The sequence below is a fragment of the Phaseolus vulgaris genome, chromosome 7, assembly GCF_000499845.2.
Source record: "Phaseolus vulgaris cultivar G19833 chromosome 7, P. vulgaris v2.0, whole genome shotgun sequence".
NCBI classification, from domain to species: Eukaryota; Viridiplantae; Streptophyta; class Magnoliopsida; order Fabales; family Fabaceae; genus Phaseolus; species Phaseolus vulgaris.
In genome coordinates this window covers 1,497,526-1,514,944 of record NC_023753.2, presented here as the reverse complement: position 1 = coordinate 1,514,944, position 17,419 = coordinate 1,497,526, and the positions used below count along the sequence as shown (strand labels likewise).

The 17,419-nt window shown below is 34.6% G+C and overlaps 3 protein-coding genes and 1 pseudogene across 4 annotated transcripts; 2 read left to right on the top strand and 2 right to left on the bottom strand.

The window, feature by feature from the left end:
* The first annotated feature begins 584 nt into the window (after nt 1-584).
* Nucleotides 585-3,976, top strand: LOC137830706 (anaphase-promoting complex subunit 8-like). 2 transcript variants are annotated; one of them, XM_068638185.1, is made up of 4 exons: nt 585-1,089; nt 1,233-1,539; nt 2,439-3,689; nt 3,780-3,976. In XM_068638185.1, exons 1-4 carry the CDS (start codon nt 1,004-1,006, stop codon nt 3,861-3,863), a joined length of 1,728 nt encoding a protein of 575 aa, XP_068494286.1. In that variant the 5' UTR covers nt 585-1,003; the 3' UTR covers nt 3,864-3,976. The 2 variants fall into 2 exon arrangements, with proteins under 2 accessions (XP_068494286.1, XP_068494287.1); XM_068638186.1 differs by lacking the exons at nt 585-1,089; nt 1,233-1,539 and adding an exon at nt 1,682-1,864.
* Nucleotides 3,977-4,145: 169 nt separating this feature from the next.
* Nucleotides 4,146-4,885, top strand: LOC137827950 (germin-like protein subfamily 3 member 2; annotated as a pseudogene).
* A 1,063-nt stretch (nt 4,886-5,948) lies between these two features.
* LOC137830707 (protein trichome birefringence-like 36) lies at nt 5,949-8,143 on the bottom strand. Its single transcript, XM_068638187.1, has 5 exons — nt 7,725-8,143; nt 7,295-7,466; nt 7,031-7,212; nt 6,732-6,890; nt 5,949-6,485 (listed from the first exon to the last, which is right to left on the bottom strand). The coding sequence occupies exons 1-5, from the start codon at nt 8,051-8,053 to the stop codon at nt 6,188-6,190; spliced, it is 1,140 nt and encodes a 379-aa protein (XP_068494288.1). The 5' UTR covers nt 8,054-8,143; the 3' UTR covers nt 5,949-6,187.
* A 1,338-nt stretch (nt 8,144-9,481) lies between these two features.
* On the bottom strand, nt 9,482-15,602 carry LOC137830705 (diphosphomevalonate decarboxylase 2). Its single transcript, XM_068638184.1, has 10 exons — nt 14,965-15,602; nt 14,007-14,205; nt 13,208-13,271; nt 13,036-13,099; nt 12,865-12,945; nt 11,998-12,084; nt 11,186-11,343; nt 11,024-11,072; nt 10,122-10,243; nt 9,482-10,026 (listed from the first exon to the last, which is right to left on the bottom strand). Exons 1-10 carry the CDS (start codon nt 15,178-15,180, stop codon nt 9,804-9,806), a joined length of 1,263 nt encoding a protein of 420 aa, XP_068494285.1. The 5' UTR covers nt 15,181-15,602; the 3' UTR covers nt 9,482-9,803.
* Nucleotides 15,603-17,419: the final 1,817 nt, after the last annotated feature.

Below are 17,419 nucleotides of genomic sequence, written 5' to 3'. Positions count from 1 at the left end.
CATTGATTCCGAAATCTATAATTCGGAATGAAGGAAAGGGTTTGCTTTGACCGTTAAGAAGAGTAGATAACTCGTTTCCCCCCGCATTTGTTTTTTTTTAATAGAAATTCAATGAAAATGTTTTTTACTTTTTGCTATTAAAAAATTGTCAAATTGAACTTATATATTTGTTACTATCAAACATCATTATTTTTTTCTTCCATTTCAAACATAGTCAAACATCAATAATTCAATTAAGATAAAAATCAAATATCAATATGTTTCATTTCAAAAACATTAAAAATAGTTAATTCAAAAACATTAAACATAAATATCACTACAATTAACATAGTTAATTCAAAAATATTAATATTTTTTTACAGTCCAAGTTGTCACTGCTAAGCTCAACCCAAATCAACACACAACCCTTTTTTTTTGCAAACTAGTGGGTCAGCCCGCTCCGCCTGCAAGTTATGCGGGACGAGCTGAAGTGAGTCAATGGATTGAAAAACTGAGTTTGCTCCGCGTTTTTTACAAGCGGGCTGCAGATCGACCCGCATGACCTGTCCCGCTTTACCACCCCTACCCTCTTCCTCTCTCAATAATTTCAAAATTCAAACTTTTTTGTCCCAGGACGATTTTACCCTCCGCCACGTAAGCAATCCCTGCCACGTCACGGTTGTCTTAAAGGAATGTTTTCGCTTGGAGGAATGAGTTCCTTTTGAATTTTCATTTTGGTTCTGTTCTCGTGGTTTTCATTGTTGTCGTCGGTCGTCTTGCTCTTGGTGGTGGTGTCGCCGTTTTGCTCCGGTGGTGGAGGTTTTTTTCTTGTGATTTGCGGTTTCTCCGGCATTGTTGCGGCTGTGTGATCAGTGGGTGTGTTGTTGGCGGTTGCTGCGGTGACAGTGAGTGGTCGGTGTTTTGGTGTTCTTTGACAGATATCTTCGAAGAAAGGTAGGATTTTTGTGGGTTTAGCAAAAAATCAGTGGGTGCGATTTCGTTACTTTCAGTGCAGCAGAAGGCGATGAGTTCCAAAGAGAGTTGCAGAAGCGAACTTCGCATCGCCATTCGCCAACTGAGTGATCGATGTCTCTACTCTGCTTCCAAATGGTATCCCAACAAAAACCCTAATTCAAATAAAATTTGGGGTTTTCAATCAGACATTTAAGTTTGAATTTTGAACGTTCCCTCTTTGCTTTTGTATGTTATTTCCGCAAATGGGTGGTTTGTTTCTGATGAAGATGTGGTTTCAGGGCAGCAGAACAGTTGGTGGGTATTGGGCACGACCCTGTGAAGTTCACTCCTTCGAACACCAGATTTCAGCGTGGGAGTTCAAGCATTCGCCGGAAGTACAAGACTCATGATGTCACTGTGACCCCAATTGCGGGTGTTTCGTATGTTGCCGCACCTGTGATGGAGGAAGATGAGCTTGTAGATGATGATTTTTACCTTCAGGCAAAGGCTTATTTTGATTGCCGTGAGTATAAGCGAGCTGCTCATGTTCTTCGTGATCAAAATGGAAAAAAGTCGGTATTCTTGCGCTGTTATGCTCTCTATCTGGTCAGTTTTTTGTTTTTTTGTTTTTTTTTTTGTATTGAATGTGCATAATTACTGGTAGGATTTTATATGTTAGTGTGTAGTGAAATTTCTGATGCATTATGGATTTGAATGTTCTTTTCCCCATAATTTGTTTGTAGTATTGAAGAGAATTTGATAGTTCATTCATTTCATGTTTTTGGCAAACAAATCGTCTTTGATGAATACAACTCCATAAGTGCACTCTAGTAGAGGCAAAAGGTTTATGAGAAGTTAGGGGAAGTATACAAACATGGCACAGTACATGCATTTCAGTTCAATTTCATGGCAAAATCCATTTCGATGGGAGGTGTTTTATCCTCTAAATAGATTGTAATTAATAGGCACTCTGCTGCTATATGCCATTGATTAGTTTATTTACATGTACTACTGCTAAATGAGTTTTCTGCTGGACTTTACTCTATAAGAAAGGGAGCCTGATGTTACTTGGAACTATTGTGAAAGTCTTCCAACAATTAGAGTACAAGTAAAATGTAAATTTTATATCTTTGCTTGTTGGGTGGTGATTCTTTAACACCACACAGAGTAAAATACATACACTTCAAACTCCAATAAATTATTATTTTAATTATATTTATTTTATTTTTTAATTAAAAACTTTATTATTATTATAATATATTGTCAAATGTGTGTTGTTTACTATTTGAGTGTTAAAAGAAACTTTTCCTTGCCTGTTTATGCCCTATATTTAAGTATATCTCACATATTTTTTAATGTTTATTTATGAATCTTACAATTCACAGTAGAACACGTTTCAAATATGGCCTCTCCAATACATCATTTTTATCTTAAGTATCAACTAACATGATCAAAATACTTAAGTTTACATTGTTACATATTCATATTTTTTTTACTTTATACAGGCTGGAGAAAAGCGAAAAGAGGAAGAAATGGTAGAACTTGAGGGGCCTCTGGGTAAGAGCTTTGCTGTCAATCGTGAATTAGTATCTTTGGAGAGGGAATTGTCAACACTTCGCAATAACGGTAAAGTTGATTCCTTTGGTTTGTACTTGTATGGTCTTGTGCTCAAACAGAAAGGCAATGAGAACCTTGCCCGTACAGTTCTCGTGGAATCTGTGAATAGCTACCCTTGGAACTGGAATGTCTGGACTGAGCTGCAATCCTTATGCAAAACAGTTGATATATTGAATAGTCTTAATCTCAATAGCCATTGGATGAAGGATTTTTTCCTTGCCAGTGTTTACCAAGAATTAAGGATGCACAACGACTCTCTGTCACAATATGAATACCTACTGGGAACCTTTGGTAATAGTAATTACATACAGGCACAGATTGCAAAAGCCCAGTACAATTTGAGAGAATTTGATCAAGTTGAAGCAATATTTGAAGAACTGCTTAGCAATGATCCATACAGAGTAGAAGACATGGACATGTACTCCAACGTGCTTTATGCAAAGGAATGTTTTTCTGCTTTGAGTTATCTTGCCCATAGAGTATTCTTGACTGATAAATACAGACCTGAGTCTTGTTGTATTATTGGAAATTATTACAGTTTAAAGGGGCAGCATGAAAAAGCAGTTGTGTATTTTAGGAGAGCTCTTAAATTGAACAAAAATTTCTTATCTGCTTGGACACTTATGGGACATGAGTTTGTTGAGATGAAAAACACTCCTGCTGCAGTAGATGCATATCGCCGGGCAGTAGACATTGACCCACGTGATTATCGTGCTTGGTATGGATTAGGACAGGCTTATGAGATGATGGGCATGCCTCTGTATGGGCTTCATTACTTCAAAAAATCTGTATTCTTGCAGCCAAATGATTCTCGGTTGTGGATTGCAATGGCACAGTGCTATGAAACCGATCAACTAAGCATGCTTGATGAAGCAGTAAAGTGTTACACAAGAGCAGCAAATTGTAATGACAGGGAAGCAATTGCAGTGCACAACTTAGCAAGACTTCTTTCAGAACTGGGGCGCCCTGAAGAGGCTGCATTTTACTACAAAAAGGACTTAGAGAGGATGGAATCTGAAGAGAGGGAAGGACCTAAAATGGTTGAGGCTTTGCTCTATCTTGCAAAATACTACAGAGCACAGAAAAAGTTTGAAGAAGCTGAGGTATATTGTACACGTCTTCTGGATTATACTGGCCCGGTGAGTCTAAATATTCTACTCAACTTTCAATTTGAAGCTGGTTAGGGTTAGTCTTCTAAAATCATCAAATACTTTAATTAATTTTTGCAGGAGAGAGAAACGGCAAAGAGTATACTCAGAGGAATGCGTTTCCCTTCCATGGATGTTGAGCATTTTCCTCCTAATTCCTTTTGACCAACCACTGGTGTTTTACTACAGTTTTGAGTTTTTGTATAGACCAAATCAAACTCAAAGGAAAACAAGGAAATTACAATTCAATCTTAATTCACCTCTTCTATTCTGTTTTCTCTTGTTTCATTTTTGTTTCATTACAATTCAATTTTAATTCATCTTACCATTTAACTATTTGGTTAGTGTGTTGGTCCCAAAGTTTGATAATTAAAGAAAATATAACAAATGAAAAATTCTGGAGAAATGAAAACAGTATTTGGAAATATAATATACAAATAAATATTTAATGTTCAAAAAGTAAAATATAAAAAAAATTACTTCATCATTGATGTTCTGGCTTCTGCTCCTGATCGAGTCTTGGACTTTTGCATAGCCAAATCAGCAGAGAACAGCTTAACTTGCAAGAACTCATCCACAACAACAGTGGAAGATTTCACCTATTTCTGGCATAAATTACCTGGGAACTTCAAGCAAACTGGCTTTTCTTCCATGGCAGTGAATTCAAATGTGTTTCCGGGTTTGAACACTCTTGGAGTGTCATTTTTAGAGCAGATTTTGGTGTTGGTGGTGTCAATGTGCCACACTTCCATCTAAGAGCAACAGAGGAAAGATTTATTCAGGATTTGTTGACACCAATAACAAGGTTTTTTGCCAGAGTGTTAAGGAGAGGTCATGGTGTTCCCCAAGAGGCCTACTGCACTTTCAAATGAATGTTGGAGATGGCCCTGTTACCATTTTGGGAAGTTTTGACACTGGCCTGATGAGAATTCCTAATGCAGTTTTTGGTTCTGACATAAAGGAGGAGCTTTTGGAGAAGGCTTTTGGACTGAGTTCCAAGGAGCTTTCCAAGTTGATGAAGAGGTTTTCTTCTATTTAAAATGTTTTTTTCGTTTATGAATACTAGGATTCAAATAGAAATACTGAACATGAAATATTTCAGTGAGGATTTAAGATTCACACATGCCAAGTGGAAAATTTAATATTTTATACCTACCTGTGGCAGAATGTGGCTGATAGTTGTTATTTTGGTAAGTATTCCATCAACAGAAAGTCATTGGATTGATTAATAGTTAATTATTTTGATAAATCAACCCTTTTTACTTCAAGGGCTGATTTTAGAGCTACCATAATTAAGTGTAAAAGTGCTTCCGTTTTGAAAAGTCACTTCCCTTCAGTTAAGGATGGAGATTAAGAAGAGTTTGAACTGATTGGTACTTTATTTCCAACTTCTTGCTTTTTTTTCAGTACATATTTTAAAGTCAGCACAATCATTGACATTTGGTTCAATTATACACGTTTGAGGACATGTTTCTTATTTGTGTCTTTACTCTTTACTTTCCCATTCTTCTACGTTTTGCTTATGGCAGGGTGTTTTTAAGCAGCAGCATCATTTCAAAGAAGCTATAACTTCTTCAAAAGCTCATTTCTTAATTATTCTCCTTCCCCCGTTTGGTTGTTGCACCTTTTTTACTACCATTTTGATTTGCTTTCTCTCATGTGCGCTTAAGTGTTATACTATTTTTTATTGTGGAACCAAACAGGTCATGACTATAGGTGTCAAGCACCTTCAAAAGGAGGACAAATAAAATACTCTTCATATAAATAAAATTAAAGAATTTTATCCATTTAGTTTGTAATATTCTATTTTAAGGTTTTCTCCCACTTTGTTTAAATTTTATAATTTTTTAAAATAAGTTTGAAATCTAACCTTTAAAATCTCAATGGAGCAAAAGTGCTTTCATTAGGATATGTTTTGATATTATAATAAGAAAATTGAATTTAAGTTTAACTCAACCTTCAATAATATTCAATAATACTAGTTTTACTAACAATTACATATCACATGTCTAGAATACTTTGAATCTCGAATAGAGTATAACCAATTACATATTAGATCATACGTCTAGAAGACATAGAATCTCTAGAATATTTGGAATCTCGAATAGAGTATAACCAATTACATATTAGATCATATGTCTAGAAGACATAGAATCTCCAATAGAAACATTTCCTAAAAAGATTGGATGTCAATTAACATATGAAATAAAGCTACATAATTAAAACACTAACATAGCAATAAAAATGCAATGAAGTCTAAATTTTAAGACTGTTTATCTACTAAGAAGATGGGTTGGTTTTGCATCAACACAAGTATTACTAATACATAACATACATAGGCATTTTCCTTACTTCAGTAATCTCCACTTAAAATTATAAAACTAAAGGGTAATTTGGATGTCCTGTGGAAATCAGAAATACAAATTCAGGTATAGTGTTATCCATCAGATAACATTGATAATGAAAAACATACAACCAAATGTCATGGTTTAGAGCAAAGCACTTAGCATCTCATTCCAAATGTCTGGCACCCCAGGGAGGCACCAATGGCTGCAATCAGAGGAAAGACCTGTGCCTGCTTTCTGCCTCTCTTCATTCACTGCCTTGCTATACACTGAAGGATGGCCGTCTCTTCTGAAAGCAGTCATCGTTGTAATATCTTGCAGATATACTGGAAATCTCATTCTCTTTATTACTCCTTGCAGCACTACCAGAGGTTCAGGAACATGTAGGTGGCTGAAAAATTGTACAGGCTGCCTCTGCTTATAGCATTTCCAACCATTTTGCCTACATGTAAACATATGGAACAAGAGTAGCTGAGTGTAGTAAGAAAATTATACATCCTGAGCCTCTAAAGCGAGCAATTCAATCATTGATCTGAAAATTTATGGCTGAAATTACATGCATGTATTTGAATAGCAATAGTTGATTTTCTCAGCAGCAATTGAGATTGTACACTCTATCTATGCTTATTATAGAAGAGCCAAATCCCAAAGAGTTTGTTTTAATTAGGCAATAAAAATTAGATTGTACCTGTTGTGCCTGGGTGACATACTTCGAAAAATGATTCTGGTTTTTCTAGGATTCAAATTAAGATCCACCCATCTTGCCCATGTACTGAGTCCTTTCTGATAGGCAACCATAGGATTCATGTTTGTGATGATACTATTTCCCTCCATGTAATAATCCCACCTGATATTCATCAAGACTGAATCCATTACTATGTGAAGCTGGTAAATAGGTTAGGTATATATCCTTTGGTGCATGGCCAAGGACTACTTAAAAATTTAAATTGTGTAGGAAAAGACTTGAGAATGAAAAAGCTTTCTTACGAGCTTGTTTGACCAGAGTGAGTCCACCAGTGAGCTGAATCAAATACAAGAATATCAACTCCCCTCCAATACCTTGCATTATCTTCAATCAAATCCAAATGTAGAATTCTCTTGTTGTTAGACTCTTTCTTCAGTTCTACCAACAATGGTGCCCAGAAGAACTCAATTGATGTCTCAAAATCCTGCAAAGTGAACAATAATATGGGGTCAGTCATTTTCAAAAGGAAAAGAAGAATAAGCCCCATTGTTTGATTGATCTCCTACCATAGCATGGAAAGCCATTGAAGGACCATTATAGGTGACCTTTTTCCGATCAGTTGGAATAACTTGTTGAACCAAGCAAACAAGAGATTCCCACTGGTTTCTCATTATGGAATCACCCACCAGCATTATTCTCTTGCTTCTCATTTTACCAAGAAACCCCAGTGCATCAAACCTGAAGGTGTCGTCAAGAAGCAAAATTTATATACAACTTTGGCCAAGAGTAGAATTGATTTACTAACTAATAACTGCCTAAGCTCTATAGTTGCAAGTAAATTGGCCAAATTCATTTTCCAACTGAATTTTGAGCATTAGTAACTATTGTCTATAGCAAACAAGGAAAAATTATATGGATCATGCATGCATATAAAATAATGGTGAAAATCTGTTGGCATTGTGAAAAATTGACTAAGTTTAGGTACTGTAAAAACACCTTGGGATAGAACAACCATTTGGCTTCCACTTCCATTTCTCATAGTCAGAATCTGGCCTTCCATTCTTTTGACAAGTAACTGCAGTGCTGAGGTAGGGACAGTTGGAATCATAGAGGGGGTATGATTGATCAAAAACCCATTTTCCTACAGAAAAGTCACATTTTTTCCAAGAATCTCTCCGGGTCTGCACCATGTTAATGTCTTCACTTTCCATGGCAATCCAGCTGAGATCATCCTGGGGATTGATCAGTGATAATGTGCAGTGGAAGAAACATAGGAGGTTGGTATAGAAGAGAAAGGGTAGCAGAAGAAGCTTTAGTTTTGCCATGGAAACACAATGTGAGTGGTCTAAAGGAGGGAAGGCCTCTGGAATTTAGAAGGGCCTTGTGTTGAAAAAAAGTGTTTCGTCAAGGCATGACTTCCGGTGGTGTGGACCATTGGGGTAATTCATATCTCTACCACTTTTCTTCTTTTCACCATAATTGCTCATTACCTTTTTACTTCTCTAATGATTATATTGATATTTAGAGCATTCTGCAAATAGTATATTTGACTCATGCCCATAACTTCCTTTTGATTAATAGATTCATAATTTGAAGTGGCAGTGGTAAACGATTTAAGGATTGTTGCCACTGATTGATATTATTTGAACTTTTTATGAAATGAGGTTAATGATCCATGCATAGGGCCATTACACTTTATTAGTCTAATCTACGAGTATAGATCCAATCCTAAACGTGCATGAAGGCATTGATAGGAATATGATTATTAAAACAGACATTATATTATAAATGAAGACTAACTTCTACGACCGTATTGGAAGCGCTTTAACCATAGAACCACATTTCGACTTGGAACAGCATCAAATCAATGGAGATTTTTATTCAACCATACCAAAGACAGGTTACACAGTTCACTGTTGCCATTTTGTATGTCGTTTTGATATCTCTCAATTGTATTTGAATGAAACTAAATTGATATTACTGGAGTGTATTGTATAAAAGAAACTGAATTGTTTATAAAGACTTGACTATTTTCAAATGATTTTTTTTTGTAATTTTTTTTATTTAGTGTTAAAAAGAAGAAGATTATCTAAGTATCTAACTCACTGGTCAATTTATGTTGGAGAAGGAAATAAGTTTCATAGTCAAATTGTCAAATCCAATTCATAATTACCTAAATCCATAGATTTTTCTCAAATCTAAATCCATATTTTTAGATTTTAAGTACAATCCATTTAATTGGATATGAATTAAATATAGATTGAATACATTTTTGAATTATTTATATTGGATATATTGGATTTTGACTTGGACCAAACCCAGGTTGAGACAAATCAATTTGGACCCGTGTTGACCTAAGTCGGCCCGAACCCACGTCAAGTCAAGTCAGTCCAGGTTCAAGTTGAGTCTGTCCGGGCTCAAGTCGAGCAGAGTCAGCCCAATCCAAAGTCAAGTTAACCCAGACCCAAGTTGAACTGAGTGGGCCAGAGCCCAAGTCGTGTCAGCACCAGGACATTCAAAGTGTTGCAGTGTTGACTGCTTCCGAGAGGGAAAATAGAAAACGTAACAGATTGGACATGTTTTGTGTTATGCAGAGAGGTGCACTAAGCAGCAAGAATTATGACGGTGTTTGATAAAAGGACTCAACCAAGTGATAAATAAAAGCAACTCGAGTACTTGCGCAATACAGGTTGTGTTTGGGTGCAAGGTTACTTGTGTGTAGGCTTGAACAATATGGTACGATGGAATAAATATAGCATAATAGGGAAATTGATCGCATAAAAACTATCAAGTTTAGCTTACACGCTCAAGTGAATTGAAGGTGCTTTGCTCAATACAGAAACGGAAAGAGACTTATTTTTCTTCATCAAAATAGCCTAACTAGATCTGAAATAAGAATTACAGATACTATGAAAACAGGAACTAGGAATACCTAAATAAACAAACTGTGAATCATCATGCCATGGGTGCAGGGGCTTCCTTGAAAGGGTCCTCCGGTCAAAATGTTTTGGGCTCATAAAGCCTGCTGCTAGTCCAACGAAGAATAGATCAACCAGGAGAATACGTCCCATAAACTTACTTGGGAAGGCCAGTTTCATCGTTAAGAAGTGCTAGACTGCTATCAGAAAGCAAAACAGGTCCCCTTCCAGGTCTGGTACATATGAAGTAACTGATATCCCCCCTGTATTTTTGTGATGGAATGTTATCTTTAATTTCTGGAGGAGGTGGCAAAGCTTCTACATCCTGTATTCCGTTGATCCCAGCATCTTTTGCAATTGACTTGTCACCAATAATGTAACTGAAGGGAGAGTGTTTTGCAGGTAACTAAGAAATTCAAGAGATTGACAAAACTAAAGAATAGTATGCATGCAACTTGAAAAAGTTAAAAGGCACCTGTCGAGGTCATCTGAATTCGGAGGGAAGTAATAAAGCAGCCTCTGAACCAAAAGTGTAGCAGCTTTCCTGTCACGTGCAATTAGAACAGCATTTGGCCCAGCATCAAATGTATAAGCAACCTGCAAGTCAAAACTACATAAATATTTAAATAGAAATATACAGACCTGTATAAATTTGTTTGTTTACGTGTGCCAGAGTACACAAAATTGGAGATAGGAAGTAGTTCTCTTTCCATTTGTTTCCTTGCAAGTAAAGATGAAAAGCAAGAAAGGAACCTCCGAAGAAGTCAAGAACACTGGTGTTTTGAAGCATGATCAGAAATTTGATCGAGTAAGCCATTTCAAAAGCTTTGTAAAACAAGTAGGCCATATTTCAGCACTCCCATAAACTAAATTGTTTAGTTCTTTAAAAAAAATTCAGGAGTGAAATGCCCATATCTTGAAGCCTTATGATGGGATTTGTCTTAATGGCTTCCATCTGGTGCTCAGCTCACAGTTATACAAGGAAGTTCTTATCTCTCACAAGCAAAGAGACGATAGCCTTCTGCACTCGCATTAACTAATAATGTAGTTATTTTTTTCTCTCATCTCAAATAATTCTTTCATATAAAGAAAAAAACATGCTTAAGAAAACAAGTTTGGTTATTATTTATATGCTGCTAGGCTCTCTTAAAAATAGTAATAATAATAACAAGAACAACAACAATAATAATAATATTTCTCAGATTATTCAGCTATTAATGAAACTTGGGGGATATATCCTTTTCAAAGTATATATGTTATGACTGTAATACGGCCTACTTACAGAAAGAAAAGATCGGTCCCTAAGTTTGAACTTGAAAATAATTTTAAAAACTGTGCTACATATGACAATAATAAGACCCATAAAGTAATTCAAACCTGGGGAGCTTCTTCTGAACGGTTCCATTTTTCAGCTATGCTGATTATTCTGATGAAAAAATGTACCATCAATAATAAATTAGGAAAGAACCATTCCATACTTGTAACTCAATTAAATCGACATTATATTAATAACCACATCTTGTGAGTATAAGAAACTACCTGTGGGATGTATCATTCATGTAAAATATAGGGGGGGATGTATCCAGGCAGACTGCATGAAACTGGTTGCTATCAGCACAGGCCAATTGTGAGAAAGATGCAAAATCACGATTTTTAATGGCTTCTTCCATTTGCAGTATCCTCTTTGGCACAATTTCCTATTGAATCCAAATGAGAAAATGACAAATAAAAAAATTGTCCAAACTAAATCAGTGAGATAGTTATTTACTTATTATATTACAAAGGGCAAGGAACAGCCCCACAAACTTTCAAGCAATAATCAATAACTAGTGTTTGCATTCAAACATTGAAATTGACAGCATAACAGTGGAAAATAAATTCCACGGTTAACAATGGTAAGTAGGTTGAAGTAAATTTCTTAGGGAGGACAAAATGCATCAGAATAACAATTTTTTCCCTGATTTAGTAATTAAAAGCCCATAATGTCAAGGTGCTAGGAAAAAGCCCAAGGAAATTCCCTTTCTTTAGTGTCATATAAGAGTATTTGGGTAAATAACTCAATTAAGCACTTATTCAGCAAGAGCTTATTCGTAAGTATGACTACCAAAGCTTATTGAAATAAGTTGATACATTTTATTTGTTAAGCTTCTCCACAAAACTTGTTGAAATGAGCTAAAAAGACCTTAAAGGAAGGCCGTGAGTCATTTCTACATGTACAAATTAGATTCTTTGAAGCTGTATTGAAACAACACCCACACAAGAGAAATAACTTCATTGTAATAAAAACAAGAGCAGTAAAATAACCATATACATGGTTAGAGATGCAAAACTTGTACACAGGGATGTAGTACCTTTGCCCTGTGTTGTAAAAGTAAACTTGTTTCAACACTCTCACGCATTCCAGAGGTGCTACTTGTTTCCTTCTGCCGTGAACTAACCTAGAAATAGATAGCAAGATGAATATTGAGTAAAGTATGGGATATGAGATGATACAGTGTACATAGTGCCAAGATGAATTGGAAACATGTCATTTACAAAAAGAATAACATGGCATAGACATACTAAAAAACAAAATCAAGATCTAAATTTAGTATACTTACAATTCAATAATAGATATATGTAGGATACATTAATAATACAAAGAAAATTTTGCAAAAAAACGATATGATATCAAATAATAATGAAGCATTTTAAACAATTCTGCTTCATAAATAATGAAAAACTCAATTGAGAAAATTAAAAAGTGAAAGCAGCCATATAAAATTCAAAAACTTAACTTACACCGGTGTTGCAAAAACTTAATCATAAATGATATGGACAAACAAAGTTTAGAGTTCATTGACGGGGTAAAAACAAGTAAAATTTCAAGTATATGGAGTTCTATGATCTGAAGAAAACACATATCCAACTGATAATATGATTATTATCAGGTTGGCAAACTGAGAAATCATAACAAAAGTGTTTCTGTAGGATAAATAAGAACATTAAATGAATAAGAAGCACCACCTTTAGTAAAAAAAGTCGATACCAAAGTGAAGTCACATTTAGCAAAATAAATAGACAAAATGAACTGACTGCGACAGCTTGAAAGAAAGAAATGAAAACTAGAAACCTATGGGCTTTACATTGACCACAACAAACCATTTTTAATGAAATATTAAGTCAAAACTCAACAGCAAACTCATTCACTTAATAAATAAAGACAAAAAGTGTCATACCACAGCAATTACAATAACAAGATCATCCCAGTGCTTTTCATCAGCAAGTTGAACTGCGAGACTATCACTTCCATTATCCTCCTATAAATGTCAAAAGGTAAAAATTAGAAATTGATTCTCAGATAACATGGTACTGTATCAAAATATAAATTAGAAAACAAATAAACTTACTTTTCCCATCACCCACTTCACAAATCCCCCAAATAAGCTGCGACAAGCACTACCTGATCCTTGTCTGCGCATAAATGACAATTTTCAAAAGGGCAACATGTTACTACAATTCAAACTGTCCAAACAAATCCGTAACAGCTTACAAACTAGAACCCATAAATAAAAGAAAGACCTTGCAATAGCAGATAGCTGGCTTTCATCTTCTTTGACATTCATTAGCTTCCCGAGGGCATAAGCTGAAAATAGAAAACAAAATCATTATAACGGGTGGTAATTTATATTATGCCTAATATAAAATTAACAAGCACCGAGAACCTTGCTATTTCCAATAAGAAAGCATGCAAATTAGATCAAGATTGTAGTAGGCAGAACAAAATGAAATTTGAATATCTACACATAAATCCATAGAATATATAGTGAGATGCAAAATTCAAAATATTATTGAATAAAGAATGACGCTGGTCCTCTATGAGTCCAATTCTAAGGAATAAAACATACTTCATGAAATAAGCCGGTTTGAACAGGAAAATCATTCTCCATGGCAGAATATTGAATCAATAATAAAACACACTTCAAGCTAATTGTTATCAAAGTCCAGTATCCACAGGGAATTTTATCGTATCAGTACCGACAAAAATTTGTTTTCCTAGTGAGTTTATTTATCACCGTACTTGCCATATTTACTCTGGAATAACCAATGCCCTGTTTGATTTAGATCTTAAACCAGCTAAAGCAGCCAACCAGTCACTACCAGATTTGATAGACTGACTCAAGCAACCAGCGTTAAGTTCAAATTATGGAAAGCTGATCATTTTAAAGTATAGAAGGCAAAAGAAGTCTTGTTAGAACTAGGGAGCAAATGGAAGACTGTCCAAATCCTGGCCAGTGGCCACAAAGCAATCCAGTCAATTGTCACAACTGGTGAATGAAAGAAAGCACAAATAAATAATCAAGATTAACGTGTGCATTACCAAGGCAGGCAAAACCCGCAGCTGATGAAGCCAGCCCTGCCGCAGTAGGGAAATTATTGTATGAAGCAATGTGGACATGCAATTTGCTCCAATCCTCCTTTCTGATCTTGATACCCTTTTTCTCATCCTCTACATCACAAGCCCGACTGCGAATCTCCCTTAAACAGTTCTGGAACCTGCCCCCCGAAAGAGAAATCTCCTACACTAACCAGCATAATCAAATTCCATGAATCAAAAAACAAAAAGAAGTATAATAAGAAATTTCTATGTCATCATCTAGGCATGCCAGAAGGCCTCCTCTTTTTTATCCCTTTTCATTTTTTACTTGTCCACCTTTCCAACGACTAAACATTATGGAGAAACAAATCTACATATAAGCAGTTACCCTTTGTGCAAGTGCCAGAACGGAATGGCACAAAGAGATTCAAAACAACGCGGTCAAATTGCACAATGACGAAGACTCTTGTGTAAACTTTTCAACAAAAAAATTAACTTCCTTTAAGTTCCATGTATAAAAAAAAGTGCCCCAACCAGAGAGAAAGAAAACTCGAGGCACTGTGGGTTGGGGCCATTTCAACACAAATCCTGCCTGCGCCATTTTTTAGAAGAAAATTAAACGATTTAAGAAAAGTAAACAAATCAACAATCTACCTAACTTAAAATCAGCTCATGCGAAAAAATTAACTCAAGAACAAGTTTAATTCATTTGATCTAGTTGATTTATTCCTTTTCTTTCCCTCCAAATTTATCAAAGATTCACTCTAGATGCTTTTGAAGCGTAATCGCCTGCATGACTTCTTCACCAGCCTGAAGACATAATAACTCCGCTTCTGTTTCTAACAAAAACCAATCCCCAACAGATACGCACGAAAACGTTGATTCAATTCCCAACAACCCACAAAAAACAGACAAAAGAAAAAAAAAACATGAACAAGACAGCAGAAAAATAAAAATCTACCTTGCCATTGAGCCACATGCGATCCTGCTGGAAAGTGGGACTAACAGCAACAGTGGTGGTGGTGCAGAGGTGAGCAGGATCGAGAGTGACACTGATACTATCGTTAACCGGTAAGATCAGGGTTTCGTCTCTTTTCCCCCAATACTTGATAACAGCAATGTTGGTTGGTGTCTGCGCAGTCACCATCACCACCCAATTTTGCGACTCACTCGCCATTGCAATCGATCAGTGAACGTTTTCCGGAAAATTCAAATGGCGCAGAAAACAGCGGGAAAGTGAAGGGAACAAGAAAGGGAAGAAACGATTAGGTTTAAAAGGAAGAAAAGAGAGAGATCTGAGATTGTGAATGCGGAATTGAAATACAGAGAGAATGATTGGAAGCAGAAAGCGGTGTTATATAGCATGAAAACGAAACCGAAACCAAAGGCAATGCATGGATCATTAACACTGCATCGATTTTACTCATTCATTCCATTTTCATTCTCATTCATAAATAAATGCATGCTTCTTCTCTTCTCTCAACAACTTCACCGGTATTTAATAATTACACTTCATTTTTCACAAAGCCATCACTAATTGTAATTAGTTAGTAAGTAGTACTTGTGTATTTGCTCTTAATGACGGCGAATAAGTCACGTGCTATTGTGTCCGAATGAAATACACATATCAAATATCGATATTAATATCGATATTTTTAGGATATATGTATCGGTGAAATGTTTAATTTAAAAAATATTTATTGAATCTCTAATAATTTTAGCACGACTCTAATACAATTTTAAAAAAATAAATACATTATTATTTTAAAAACTTAAATTTATTATATAAATTTTTATTATGAGTATAGAAATAAGACAGAGATTAGGACAAGAAATATTTTTATGCTAAAAAAATTGAAACTTGTAAACACATAAATTTTTTTTTTGTCAATATATAGATTTATTTTTCTGTATTCTATATTTTAAAATCTTTCTGTCTATCCGTGATATACTATAAGTAACGAGATTTTTTAGCAATTTTTTTATATTTTAGTAATTTATTTGTAGATATTAATAATTCAAAAATAATACTTTCACGTCTCAAAAAATAAACCTACTTTAAATTTCACTTTAATAATATATATATATTAGAATTTTAAATTGAAAATAAAATAAATATAATTAAAATATTATTATTCTGAGTTGTCAAGTTCATTTGGTAGATGAGAAAATATAATCATCCTTAATAAATATTATGATCTGTGGACTTTATTTTATTAACTTGCAATATTAATGGTTATTAATTAAACTGTAATATTAATAAAAGTATTTTAGTGCAAAAGAATTAATACTAGTTATAATTTCAAAGAAATATTTACCTACAGTAATTCCTATCATATTCAAATTGATGACATTTTTCATCTAAAAATAATTATTGACAAAACTGATCCATTTTCATTTATTTATTTCCTTTTAAAATTCTTTTTCCCTTATTTATTTTCCCCAACTTATCAAACATAATTTTAATTCAAAATGAGTTGTGTTTTTCTTTTACAGTACAATAATTTTATTTTAAGGAAAGTTTGTACCACGCGCAACACCTTCCTTTGTATTTAGTTTTGTAGCATCCTCGTGTACCACGAGCAACAACACATGACACATTCATTGTCTTGTGCAATGCCACCAACTTTCCACATGCATGGCGTGCTTCTATATTTCTAAATAACCAAATCAGGTCAACACAAAATCTCAATCTCAAATTAAATTCTACCAAATTAAATCATTATAAACCTAAGTTTCCTTCTATATTTTTATAAGTTACTTTATTTCTAAATTAGTTACTCCTTTCAACTCATTTTGAATGTTTTGGTTAAAAAAAAATATTTTGCTTCCTATATCGAGATGAACCATATTATCCTGTATCAGGAGTTGTCTGATCGACCATAATTAATATATCATAGTAAATTAATAAGATATATCACAATTAAGTTAATTTCATTTAAGTTATGATACACAATAAATATGACTCATCAATGAGAGACCTCGTTACAAACCTTATAAACAAACATGTTATACAATAATAATGTACGTCGTAATAATATATTAACAACACTTAAAATATTGGGAACTGATCGTCTCGGAGAACCTTCTGTGTACTCTTAACCGAGAGATGAAGACTGAACACGAAAAAAAGAGAGAGAAAAGTGTGACTAAAGGAGAAGATTCAATTATCAGCTGATTATAGGTATTCCATAAGCCCTATACAAGTACACTTTCTATTATTAAAAGGTTAGATTACTCCACGAGTGTTTCTTCCCCTTAATCGGTTTCTTAGTACTTTAGTCCTTCTATTCTCGGATTATGATCAGTGATGGGAAATACTTGCAAATATACGTTGACGCTCAAGTTAGTATGATTATAGTTCGCAAGTGTCAGGGTTGATTGATTGTTACCTTTTTTGTGTGTCTCTCTAATTA